Source organism: Prionailurus bengalensis, chromosome B3 (genome assembly GCF_016509475.1).
Source record: "Prionailurus bengalensis isolate Pbe53 chromosome B3, Fcat_Pben_1.1_paternal_pri, whole genome shotgun sequence".
NCBI lineage: Eukaryota > Metazoa > Chordata > Mammalia > Carnivora > Felidae > Prionailurus > Prionailurus bengalensis.
This window is the reverse complement of record NC_057355.1, coordinates 52299540-52313180: the sequence shown is the minus strand read 5'-3', so window position 1 is coordinate 52313180 and position 13641 is coordinate 52299540. Positions and strand designations below refer to the sequence as shown.

Genomic DNA, 13641 nt, shown 5'->3' with positions numbered 1-13641 from the left:
AAATTTGTGGGATAAAGTTGGCACTTGGAGAGAAATTCATAGCATTAAATGCTTATGTTGGAAAAAAGAGGTCTCAAAGTCAATAACCAGTGCTTCTCCCCTAAGAAACTAGAAAAAAAAGAGCAAAATAAATCCAAAGTAAGAATGAAATAATAAAGACAGTAATAGAAATCAATTAAATTTTTTAAAATAGAGAAAAATCAATAGAAGTAAAAACTGGTTACTTGAAAAGATCAGTAAAATTGATAAACCTCTAGCAAGACGGATCACGAGAAAAAGATAAGACACAGATCACCAATATAGGAATCAAAGGGGGCAGATACCACTACAAATTCTACAGAAACTAAAATAATAAGAAAATATTGTCAGTAGTCTATGCACATAAACTCAACAACTTTGAGTGGACCAGTTCCTTTAAAAAACTCACCAAAGATGAAATATATAATCTGAATATTCCAATAACTATTAACGGAATTGAATTCATAGTTTATCTAAAAAAAGTTTTTATTGTTTTTATTTATGTTTGAAGGAGAGAGAGACAGAGCATGAGCGGGGGGAGGGGGGCGCAGAGAGAGAGGGAGGCACAGAATCTGAAGCAGGTTCCAGGCTCCGAGCTGTCAGCACAAAGCCCGACATGGGGCTCGAATCCATGAGCCATGAGATCATGATCTGAGCCAAAGCCAGACGCTTAACTGACTGAGCCACCCAGGCGCCCCATGAATTCATAGTTTAAAGCCTTCTGGAAAAAAAAAAACACAAAAAAAACAACTTATGGTGGCTGCCACTGCTGAGGGACTAAAGCATGCACTGCTCACCCTGGAAAATGGCATTCTACTTATCTCTGTAACCAATCTGGCACTCCATTCAAAGGGAGCTATTAATACCTACCATCAGTTATCCTTTACTGAGGCCTGTGTTCATTCTTCTAAGTCTTGGTCTGCTGAAATTCTGCCTGTCCTTTCAGGCCCCAATCAATGCTTTTCATGTTCTTTGCAAATTCCCTCAGTACAGCAAGAAATGTATGTGCTTGGGCCACGTTATTCTGGTTCCTAACAGAACTGTCTCCACATGCTGTATGTTGGCTTTTATCAAAGATCACTGGGCAAAGCAGCCACGATGAAATTTGCTGTAAAAATGCTATTGTGGAGATTGTGAGATAAAGTTCCACATGAAATAGTATTTTTATATTTCATGACTAGGAACAAAAAAATAGGTAATAGGAAAATCTTTAAATCTTCCCTGAGCACATCAGCCTCACCATGCTCAACAAGACCAAAGAGCCAATGACAACATTTGCTTTTTGTCCTGCCAGCCAGAAAGCCCCCATTGGCTATAAACAGTGTTCTAGCTACTCTGTCCACAGTTTACTACCTTTTTTCCTTTGGGTCTTGATTTTTTACCTGAATTCATGTATTATTATTTTGTTGCTTGTGTTTTCATTGTAAAGCCACCTCACATCCTTATGGGCCTTGCTATGGCAGTGGCTTAATAAATACCTGAATGAATGAATCCCTGTCAAATGCATGTGGTATTCAGAGCAACCTGCTCTAAAGGAATTACTTCCTGGATGTCCACTTTGGATTGGTGAAAGGAAAAAGCACTGGGTACCCATGGGGACAGAAGTTGCCTCTCCTCTGAACAGTTGTTACTGGACCTAGAGTCACGTGTCTTGCTTATGACCATCTTCACTCATGGAGAACCCACAGAAGGAATGACAACTGCTTAGTCAAGACTCTAATGAAACATTCAGGTTTATGTGTTCATAAAGTATTCATACTTTAAATAGGGTTGAGTCCTACCTCAGAGACCTACAGGGCTTCTTCTTGGAGCTTGTGAAATAAACAGAACCCTTTCCTTTCTCAATGAAAAGGAAAAGATCCACAAAGGCTAGTCTTTGGGAATATTCCTTCTTCTTTTTTTTAATGTTTATTTATTTACTTTGAGGGAGAGGGGGAAGGAGGGGCAGAGAGAGAGGGAGAGAGAATCCCAGGTAGGTTCTGTGCCATCAGTGTTGAGCCTGACATGGGGCTCAATCTTACAACCATGAGATTATGACCTCAACTGAAATCAGGAGTCAGATGTTCAACCGACTGAGCCACCCAGGTATCCCAGGAATACTCATTCTTATCTGAAAATCTCAACCTGGTATCATGGGAATTTGCCAGCTTGGTTTGAGGGGATGTCCAATTCCAAGTTTCATTAATGCTGAAAAGGTTTAATGGATGTCTCGTTTACTTCTTGGCTTAAGATACTATCAACACGACCTCAGGCTTTCATGTCACACACAGGTATCAAATCCCTGTACACATTATAAAAAATCCTAAATATCTACACTATTTTGTGTGTTTTCTAATCATGTGACAGCATTAATTCAAACAGTAGCTCAGGGTTTGTGTTTCCTCAACTAAGAGATAAGTAAAGGTGGACACACCTCAAAAGTGATTACGATGTCCTCAGCCTGCTGGTCCGGCTGCTCCCAAAACAAACCTCTGCTAATCTAGACAGCGATACCTACCAAAGCCTGGGGACCGGTCCTCCTCAGTTCCAGCACTATGCCTTTGCCTGCCTCATTTCTCCTGCCTGGAATGTTCTTCTCCCTTTTTAAATCACTCAATGCACAGCTCTCAGGCTTAACTTTTCTGTCCTCAGTAATCTCTCTTCTCTGCAGCACTCATTTGTGACTTAATCAGACTTGCCTTGAATTGTTATCTGGCTATTTTGAGTTTCTAGAGGGCAGGGATCAAACTGCTCTTTCCTTTGTTTCCTGTGTCCTCCACCAGGCAGTGCTATTCACAGAGGTGATGGTGAGTAAACACTGGCTGAGTGTATGATAAGCACCCAGGGCCAGGATTTAAAATCTACAATTACTAGTTGCTAGTCTTTTTTTTTTTTTTTAATATTTTTAATGTTTGTTTATTTTTGAGAGAGAGAGAGACACAGAGTGCAGGAAGGGGCATAGAGAGAGGCAGACACAGAATCCAAAGCAGACTCCAGGCTCTGAGCTGTCAGCACAGAGCCCGATGTGGGGCTCGAACCCACAAACCGTGAGATCATGACCTGAGCTGAAGTCAGACGCTCAACCAACTGAGCCACTCAGGTGCCCCGACTAGTTGCTAGTCTTTAACCACTCAAGGCCCTGGGCCTGAGTGTCAAGCTAGCCTGGTGCAGAGTGGTGGGTGGAGGGGCCACCACCTGACCGCAGACATCCCCAAAGTTCCAAGAGTCCTCTTGCACAACCCCCTCCCCCCCACCACCACCCCCCCCCCCCGCCCCACCAGGTAGTGCAGCTCATGGGAAGGGGGCAGCAATGTGTGGCCCTAGACATTAAAAGCATCTTTTCCAGCTGCCTCTTGGTGTAACTGATGAATCATGGGTTTTACCTGATCTGCATCCCTTTTCTGCAGGAGCACATGTCCTTGCGCAGGAAGAGGCTATTCAGGGTGACCGCCCCGATCAAAAAGAAGACCTGCTTCACAGCCTGCCTCACCAGCTCAGGGTCCAGGCCATTCTGGCACATGGTGCTGTAGAAGTAGCTCAGCTGCTGCAGGACAGAGGTCATGGTGTAGGCGTCCGTGTCATCTATGCTAGATGACCGCTTCCGGAAGCCCGTGGGCTTCAGGCCGGAGATGCCTTGCAGGCTCTCATACTCCAGCATGCCCGGCACTGCAGAGGAAAACACAGGCATTTCTTGCACATGTGGTGGGGACAACCAGAGAACATTTCCCACTGCTCTCTCGGGTCTGTTCCAGGACCCAGGACATTTTCTGCAAGAGTTAGCCGTGGATGCAGCTGTGATGGGGAAAGCAAGAGAATCAAGGAGTGGGGAGCACGGGGTGTAGGAGGTGGGCCGAGCACATGGCTGTGTACAACAGGGCGGCAGCTCCTCTTGCAGGCTTGGACTCCCTCTTCTTTCAGCTTCACAGGAAAGGGAGCGGGTCGACACAACTCATGGTCTGTACCATTTCAACCCTGAAGTATTTAAATTTCAGGAAGTTGAAGAAAGTATACAAGAATCTGAGTGCGACTTTAAGATTTCAAAAGTGGTAATGACCTAGGAGTAGCTACACATGGAGTAGCAGATCTCCCTGGTCTTTCCCTATGGGGTGAATCACCCTTCCAGGCAGGAAATTACAAACCATGTACTTTTTAGAGAAGTAATTATTTTAAGCAATAGAAAAGAATTAAAAATGAGACATTTACACGGTTACATTTTTCTGGTTTTAAAATTATGTTCTTTGAAATCACTAGATCTCACCAACCATGAGATCATGACCTGAGCCAAGATCAAGAGTGGGATGCTTAACCAAGTGAGACATCTAGGCACGCCCTACAGGATTTGTTTTTTTAAGGTTTCAGTGTTACCATAAATATTTTTTGGTCATCAATTCTTTTCTTACCTATTATTGGTTGAATGTTATTTTCCATGACAACAATGAACCGATGATATATTCGTATTGCCACATCGCTAAGAATCTGTCTGTATTCTGAAAGGTCAAAATTGTTCAAGCAGTTCTTATTCTGATGTGGACTATTAAGCTTCATGAATTCCTGAAAGTAATTTGAGCATATAAATACATATAAATATTAGAATGCTATAGGCATGTACGAAATTAAAATACTCTCTAATGGCATTATAATCAGCTCCTATACTTCAGAACTTAATGTCTTATTTGTATCAAATGAGCTCTACACGTGTGTGGTAGCCCTTATTTTCTATAACTGTCACTGTACTCACCCTACAAATATGTGCCTCCAGCACCAACAGAACACAGTGGAAAATAACCTCCATGGAAGCTCATAAAAAAAACAAAACAAAACTGCAAAGCACCCAAGGAAACAAAGAGGTTTAAGAGGTCAGTAATACAATACATGAGATTCATGACTTAATGATTATAGAGCATAGATCAATCTGAAATATTTTAAGATGTGTGCAATGGACTAAATATTTGTGATGTTCCCAGATTCCTATGTTGGAGCCTTCACTTCTAGTGTGCTTGTATTTGGAGATGGGGCCTGTAAAAAAGTAATTCAGATCAAATGAGGTCATAAGTGTGAGGCCCTCATCTGATGAGATTAGTGTGCCTTTAATAAAAGACACTAGAAAGTTCAATCTTTCTCTCTCTGCGCCCACACACCAAGGGAAGTCTGTGTGAGGGTATAACAAGAATACAGCCATCCACAAGCCAGAAAGAGAGCACTCACCAGGTACCAGCCATGCTGGCACCCTGGTCTCAGACTTCAGGTTTCTAGAACTGTGAGAAAATAAATTTCTGTGGTTTAAAAGCCTTCTAGTCTGTGGTATTTTGTCATAACAGCCCACCAGCCTAATATAGTATGTTCAATATGTTCAAAGAAATAAAGGAAAAAGAAAGCATTAAGACAAGAAGAGGATATAATGGTAACAGGCATAGGTGAAAAAGAACCATAGAAATAGAAATGAATATATAGCAACTGAAAAAAAAAAACGTAGAACAGATAGAGCAAAGAACATTGTATATGTGGCTGATGGGGGCAAAGAAAAGGTAAAAAAGTAAATGGTGTTGCATAATACCCTCTTCCATTAATGTCTCACACATGCTTGTTTGTCTTAGATGGGCTGGTCTGTTCCCCCTGCTCCTTTTGGTATTCCTTTTAGTCAGAGGTTGAGTTTTCTCTACTTGTTTCTCCTTTTGTTCTGTAATACTAGTAGAATTACTTTTGTATTTTACTCTTCCTTCATTGGGACAATTTGCTATCCACATGGAAAAAGATATGAGGTCACTATCTCAACATCATGGGATAAATAATCACACCAATTCTGGATAGGTAAAAGCATAATTGTGAGCTCCAATTTGAATTACAGAAATACAGAAGAAAGTAGGAGAATAAATTCACAATCTCAGGGCAGGGAAGAATTTCTTGACCGAGACACTAAAATACACCATAAAAGGATAGGATTGATACACCAAAATTCAGAAATTATGTATGATAGACTCCATAAAGAAAAATATAAGACAAGCCATGGTTTATCCATGATAAAGATCTACAAATCAGTAAAAAAAAAAAAAAATCACCTCTAAACAAAATGGAGAACTGATGTCATAGGTAATTTGAAAAGAAACCTAAATGACCAGTGAGCACATGAAATGATTCTTGACCTCATTAGTGATCAAGTAATTGCAATTTAAGTTGACAACGTATCATTTTATACCTATGAGGTTGGTAAATAATTAAAATGTCTGTCAATATCAAGTGTTGGGGGAGGTATGACACTGGAAACTTCTACACTGCACGGGTGTGTGCAGGGACAAATGGTAGAAACATTGGGAGAGCAGTAAAACCCTAAAAGCCACTTTGTTATTTCAGGTCAGTGAAATTTTGCTCTTTGAGTATTTGAAGGTGGAGAATTCCTTTATGATGTTAGCCCCTTGGGGGCAGAGTTGGAATGGCAAAAGATGTACAGATTATGGAGGAAGATGAGAATCCTGCAGATCCTCTCTGAAGAAACAGCCATGTTGATCTAAAGGTTGTATTTTAGAGTTAGAATACTAAAATCTTCAGAATTTCACAACCAGAATCAAACTTAAAAATCATCTAATCTACCTCATTGATTTAAAACTCAAGGAAAATAGAGGCTTATTATCATGCCCAAGGTCCAGGCCTTTTTCTAGAAGTCTCTGGCTGTGAATCCTGTCCAACCAGTAATGTGAAGCTGGCCTCCTGGCTGAGGAGGAAGGTAGGAAGCCATTTGGAGCAGAGGCTGTCCCAGGAAGTGGGGACATGCCCAATCCCTGCGGTGGGCTCTGCCTCATAAGGAAGTTCTAGACCAGCAGTCAGCACGGAACACAGAGCAGGCGAGTGCCCCTACCTCTTCACCACTGTACTGCTTTAGGCAGTTGAGGAAATGACACGTATTGGAAAGCCAAAAAGATAGCATCTCAAAGTCTTCTAAATGTTCCTAAAAAAAAAGAAAGAAAGAAAGACAAAGTTGGATTTGGTCACTACTGGTACCTTTGAGCCAAGAACAGATGTATCTCACCTGTTTACTTAGCTTGTTGGCTTTTGGTCAAAATGAATTCTTCTTTTATTCACCCAAGATTTTATTAAATTTACATACTGTAATGATAGGCTTTTATGTTTATTTAGCAGGTTATGGTTTGCAAAGTATTTCTGTATAGGTCACTTAGTATGAAGCTTGATACAGGCACTGCAGGAGTGCCTGATAAAGGTAAGACTGGGGTCTTGCTTTCTGAAGTTCTCATTCTGACTGGGAAGAATGTTGCATATAACATAACGTATGCAGGACACAATTAAATAGGGGGCTGAGCACCTGCAGGGTGGACATAGATGATGCCACAAAAGCTCAGAGGATGGAAAGATGCTGATGAAAGAGGGCAGCTGAGAAAGCCTCCTGAGAAGGGGAGAGAATGCTGACTTGAAGGAAAGGGGTGGAGGGACCAGAGCTCAGAAGCGAGGACTCTCTTGGGAAGAACAGCCCCGCTTGTGGGGCAGCAAGAAGAGGAAGAAAGAAGGTAGAGGTGTGGTGGTCAGAGAGGTAAGAGAAAAACTGGGACAGTCCTGGGATTTGAAGGACAAAGTAGGACGGTTTCAAAGAGGTGGTCTGAAAGCTTCAGTCCCTTAGAGGAGGACAAAAATTAAGGAGAAACCACTGGATTTAGCAAGAGGAATTACTGGTGATCTTTTTGTGCAGTGACAGAGATGAAGCCAGATTGCAGGAACTAACCTGCTAATGTAAGCACCTTGGTGCATGGAGAGGCACAGAGATGCGGGGGTGCAGGGCCAAGTGAGCGCTGCTTTAATGCGCTGTGTGCTGGAGCTGGGGAGGGGCAGTCCTGGACACCAGCAGAGGCAGAGACAGGGAGCCACTGGGGAAGCTGACCGGGAAAATGCTGGTGAGGAAGGATTTCTATTCCTCATGCCATGCATCTTCTAGTTTCTAAATATTTAAAGATTCCAGAGTGGCAAGAGGAGGCAAGTACCGTGTACCCATGGCCTGGGACACAATGCACGTCTGTCCTAAGGAAACCCAATTTATGAAATTATGGACAGGGAAAACATCAATTTATGGGGGTCTCTTCCCAGAACACCCTGGTGGCTCTTGTGAATATAGTGACTAGAAAGCACGCAAAGCACCAGACAAATGTTAATTTTCTATTCTAACTCCTGATGAATAATGAATCCTCATGGCCAGACATCTCATACCCTGAAGGGGTAGAAGTGCTGGGGGTGTTGGTTACCCGGCTGTAGTCTTGAAGGTAAGGTTTTGAGGTCTGTTGGCACATCTTTATCCTTGGGGATCCCTAACCTAACTTGTCTTTTCCAAACAGCTTGACTTCTTTCACAGAGTGGGCCTCTGACTAATTTAAGGATGACACACTTCGCGTGATTCACCGAAGACTAGAGGTGAAGAATGGGCCAGGGATGAACCCTTAAGGTGTTCTTAAAGTAACTAAAATACCGAAGGCCAATGTCAAAGGCAGTTCCTACCTTAACCACCTGCTTGATGCCACTAATGGTGCTGTTCATGAGGGACTTGAGCATGTTGGCGTCGTTTAGAGAGTCTGCGTAGCGTACACACATGAACAGGATGTGAGCGGGCAGCCCTGGGATCATGTTCACCACCACACCACGAGGCTTCAAGTCTGGAAAAGAAAGAGTCAATGAGGACTACAGCTGATCGATAGCCAGCTCTCCCCATAAGGAGCCTCTGACTATGGGACAAGGGTTATTTGCTTTTCTGTACTTGATACAATGCCTGAATGCACAGGCCTATCTTTTCTCTTTGAGGAATTCAGTCTGGCTCTTTTCCTGGCAAAAATATACAGGTACCACCTGTTCCTCTTACTTCCCATTTGCAAAAGACTTTCTCTTTTTTTTTTTTTTTTAAAAAAAGGCTGAATTTTAGATAGAATTTGTACTTCTTCCTGGCATGGAGACCCTGGATTTCAGCCCTCCAATGTAAGGGAAAAACCCCAAGTCCATGCATCCACTCCAGCCTGTGTGATGAGGATGGGATACAATCTCAGTGATCACATACATCTTCCCTGAATCAGGAAAACAGACACACTATAGTCCTGCAGAGGCGGGCCTCGCTGACCTTGAGAAGAAGAGAATGGCAGGAGGAGACATTGGGGATAAAGGGAAGAGAGAAACTTTATAGAATAAACTCAGGTAAGCAAACAAAGACCTCCCCATGGCTGCATTAAGACAGAGGAATGAAGAGGCCCCACAGCTGTGCACAAGTGAGGCTAGAAAGGAAAGGGTACAGGTGGCTCATGTGCTCTGGTGGGGGAATCACCTAGAAGAAGAGGAAGTTAGGCTACACATCAGCTTTCTGCTTTATCTTGAGACCTGCTTATAGAAAGGCAGCTTTTCTCTCTCCCACTGGAAAACCATATGATTTTCAGGTGAGGACAGTCTAGTAAGATTGGTTCTCAGACACCAACACTTGAGCATGCACATTGGAACATTCCTGTAACTGAAATGTGTTTGGGAAGCTCCCATCACATTGTCTGCAAATAAAATTCTCAGCAGAAGTCGAATGGGACATGGAACCACAGTTACTTCTGCCATTGCTCCTGTGCTGAGACACAAAGATGAGAGGATGTATCTTCTATCTGGATCCTATGATTAGACTTTGGAAGGGGTGAGGGCAGTACTTCTTAACTGAGGGCAATTCTGGCTCCCAAGGGACATTTGGCAATGTCTGGAGATGTTTCTTATTGTCATGACTAGGGGTTGTTACTGGTTTCTAGAGAGTAGAAGTCAAGGATGCTACTTAATATCCTACAATACACAGCTCCCACACAACAACCAATTATCTGGTCACCAGTGCCGAGGTTCGGAGACTGTGTGCTAGGAGAAACAGCAGTGGAGGAAAAGAAATGACTACTCCCACCCATGATGGTAGCAATGACTGACAGAGCAAACATTCAGACTTCCAGGTCTCACTACCGAGAATGAGGTTTTGAATGAGCTTGTCCTCATCTTCTGTCTTGTATTCCAGCATTCCAAGATACTCCTTGGGTCTTGAGGACAAGTGCACATCATTGCCTATAGTCAGAGGCAAACAATCAGCTAAATTCACAGAAACAACTCCCACAGGCTTTATAATGAGACTGCTCTGTCTCTTTCCACCCCATTCTGGCTGGCTTGCACACAAATGCCTGCGGCTTTCAGATAAATGGAAACTTGATTAATCCCGAAGAATTCCTCTGGTAGTGATTCTTATCTGCAACTATATCAATGAGTATAGCTGTCGCTGAAAAGGCGGAATGATCCTTGAAGGGCTCCTCATGAGTGCCTGGTATGAATCCAGCACAGTGCAGATAAGAAAGCAAGCCAAGATGTTGCTTCTGTCTTCAAGATGCTGATGTCACAGTCAAGGAAACAAGATTCATGAAACAGTAGGTGAGCAAAGTACCAAACTGCATGATCCTAAGGGGGCTGTATTAGCTTCCTATGTGCTGTAACAAGTTACCACAAACTTAGTGGTTTTACATACCACAAATTTTCCTATCTTACAGTGCTGGAGGTCAGAAGACTGAAATGGATCTTACATGTTGGACTACAATCAAAGTATCAGCAGAGCTAAGTTCTGGAAGCTCTAGTGGAGAATCCGCTTCTTGCCTTTTACAGCTTCTAGAGGCTGCCCACATCCCCTGGATTGTAGCCTCTGCTTCCTCTGACCTCTGCTTCCATCACCATGTCTGTCTGTCTATCTCTTTGCTTCTGTTGTCACATCACCTTGTTTCACTCTGGCATTCCTGCCCCTCTCTTATGAGGTCTCTTGTGATTATACTGGGTCCACCTAGATTAATACAAGGTAATCTCCCCATCTCAAGATCCTCAATTTAATCACACTGGCAAAAATCCCTTTTGTTGTGTAAATAACACACCCACAGGTTCTGAGGACTGTGATGTGGACATCTTTGGGTGAGCCAGAGTCTGCCTTCTGGTCACCAAAGATTCATGTCCATTCTGAGAGGAGATGTAATGCAGAAGCAGAGGTCAGAAAGATTTTTTTAAATGTAATTTATTGTCAAACTGGCTAACATAGAGTATGTACAGTGTGCTCTTGGTTTTGGGGGTAGGTTCCGTGGTTCATCACTTACATATAACACCCAGTCTCATCCCAACAAGTACCCTCCTCAATGCCCATCACCCCTTTTTCCCTCCCCTCCACCCCCATCAACCCTCAGTTTGTTCTCTGTATTTAAGAGTCTCTTATGGTTTGCCTCCCTGTTTGTAACTTATTTTTCCTTCTCTTTCCCCATGGTCTTCTGTTAAGTTTCTCAAGTTCCACATATGAGTGAAAACATATGATATCTGTCTTTCTCTGACTGACTTATTTCACTTAGCATCATTCCTTCCATTTCCATCCATGTTGCTGCAAATGGCATGATTTCATTCTTTCTCATTGCCAAGTAGCATTCCATTGTATATATAAACCATATCTTCTTTATCCATTCATCAGTTGATGGATATTCAGGCTCTTTTCATAATTTGGCTATTGTTGAAAGCACTGCTATAAACACTGGGATACATATGCCCCTATGAATCAGCGAGAGAAAGATTTTGAAGATGCTATGCTGATGAATTTGAAGATGCTATGCTGATGAATTTGAAGATGGAAGAAGGGACCCATAAGCCAAGAAATGTGGGTGGCCTCTAGAAGCTGGAGAGACAAGGGACAGGATTCTCCACTAAAGCCTCCAGAAGGAACTCAGCTCTGCTAACATGTTGATTTTAACTCTGTGAAAAACATTTTGGACTTCTGAACTCCAGGACCATAAGATAATAAATTTGTGTTCTACTAAGTCACTAATTTTTGCTGATTTGTTACAGCAGCTACAGGAAATTCACACGGGGCCATGAGAATGTACACAGAAGTGGGTTGGAACTGTTAAAAAATGAAGGAGGTAGCACACCCGTTGGGCCAAGAAAGGTGAGTAGGGTCTGGTGGGTGAAAAAGAAGGTGATGCAAGTACTGTTAACAAAACTTTCTTACTACTGCACGAGACTTTCTCCTGTTAATTTAATAAATTAGCTCTGTTCCCTTGGAAACTAATAAAGGTAGAACGCCAACTGTTTTAGTAAGCAATGCTGTTTATGATAAGAATGATACTGCAGCCTGTTAAGCTTTCAGATGACCGTGTCCCTGCTGATGACTTGAAGGCAGCTCAGGGCCAGAACCACATAGCTAAATTGCTCCTTCATTCTTGACTCTCGAAACAGTGTGTTGCTAAGTGTTTGTTGTTTTAAGTTGCTAAATTTGGGGATTGTTTGTTATATGACAATGGATAACTAACAGGAAGGGAAGCTGATGTATTCCACTTAGACACATTGAGTTGGAGGAGGTAATAGGAAGGCAAAGGAGATAGTCTTGGAGACACAAAGGGACCAGGACTCAAGAAAAAAACTGAGGAGTGGGAGGTGGAGTTTGGAAGTCCTTATGTTGAGATGGCAGTTCATTCACTCATTCCAAAAACAGGGACACAATGGGAGCTTTGAGAGGGCAGACCTGATTTATCATTATTGAGGGAGAAATCCTCATGTTGCTGTTGGGCATTTTGAGTTTGAGGTGAGAGTTGAATAAAGAATAATAAAGGAGCTCTTCAAAAGTGTGAATACAGTAAAAGGAACAGAGAGTTCAAGGTATAGACTTAGTGTTCCAGTTTGGGAGGAAGAGGAAGTGATACGAAACAAGAGTCAAGAACATTAGAAGAGAGAAGTCAGAAAAGTTCAGACTCAGAAGCAGGTGAAGGAAAGAAAAACCTAGGGGCCTTTTCACAGGAGTTCATGAGGACATTCAAAATGTGAAGTTCATATTCAGGACTACTGTCTGGCTTCTTAGCTCTCTACTTCTTTCTTCTAAGAGAAATGGAGATATTAATCCTCTGTAACTGGGAGAGGAAGAGAATTTCAAAGCAGTTACGTTTGAAACTTGATTACAGTTTCATTTTTAAAAGGGGAGAGTTAATAGCAGAAGAGGTTAAAAGTATTCATTACAGGGTGTCCCTTGCAATTACATGAGTGCATCTGGAATTATCTGAGGGCTGGTGAGCTATCCTCGGCCCAAAGGATTTTTCCATTAGTCCATCACCGAGCCCCCAACCTCACCAGTTGACAATCATTCCTTTGAGTTTTAAAGACTCTGGACCACATCAGGAATCAAACGGTGCCTGTGGACCTTAGCTGACAGTTCCAAAAAGTAGGAAAGGGAATGTTATTTTTCCTACCCTTTTCAATCGTTTTGCTTAGAGTTTTAACTTGATCTTGGAGCTTTTTAATCACTCTGTCCTTCATGTCTAACTCCTCTTCAAGATCCTACAGAAATCAAAAGAAACAAGGACATGAGCTTAGAAGCATCTTAATCTATTTTTTGGTAACAGTTTTATTGAACAATAATTCACATACCATATAATTCATTCAAAAAGTGTACACCAAATGGTTTTCTAAAGTCAGCTGTACAAACATCACCATTATCGATTTCTAGAACATTTTTATCACACCAAAAAGAAACCTGTAACTTTCACCAGTCATCCTCTTGTTCCCCTATTCCCTTCTAGTCCTTGGTAATCACTAATCTGCTTTATGATTCTATATTATTTGCTTCTTCTGGACACTTAATATAAATGG

At 42.2% G+C, this 13641-nt stretch overlaps 1 protein-coding gene across 1 annotated transcript in view; it reads right to left on the bottom strand.

Moving 5' to 3' along the window:
- MYO5C (myosin VC) overlaps positions 1-13641 on the bottom strand; it is a 117890-nt gene that overhangs the window by 18575 nt on the left and 85674 nt on the right. Inside the window, exons 34-39 of the mRNA XM_043554512.1 lie at positions 13242-13329; positions 9955-10053; positions 8488-8642; positions 6848-6937; positions 4398-4548; positions 3381-3663 (exon numbers count right to left, since the gene is read on the bottom strand). Of these exons, the coding sequence (XP_043410447.1) occupies positions 3381-3663; positions 4398-4548; positions 6848-6937; positions 8488-8642; positions 9955-10053; positions 13242-13329 (866 nt within the window). The remainder of the gene's footprint in view (positions 1-3380; positions 3664-4397; positions 4549-6847; positions 6938-8487; positions 8643-9954; positions 10054-13241; positions 13330-13641) is intronic.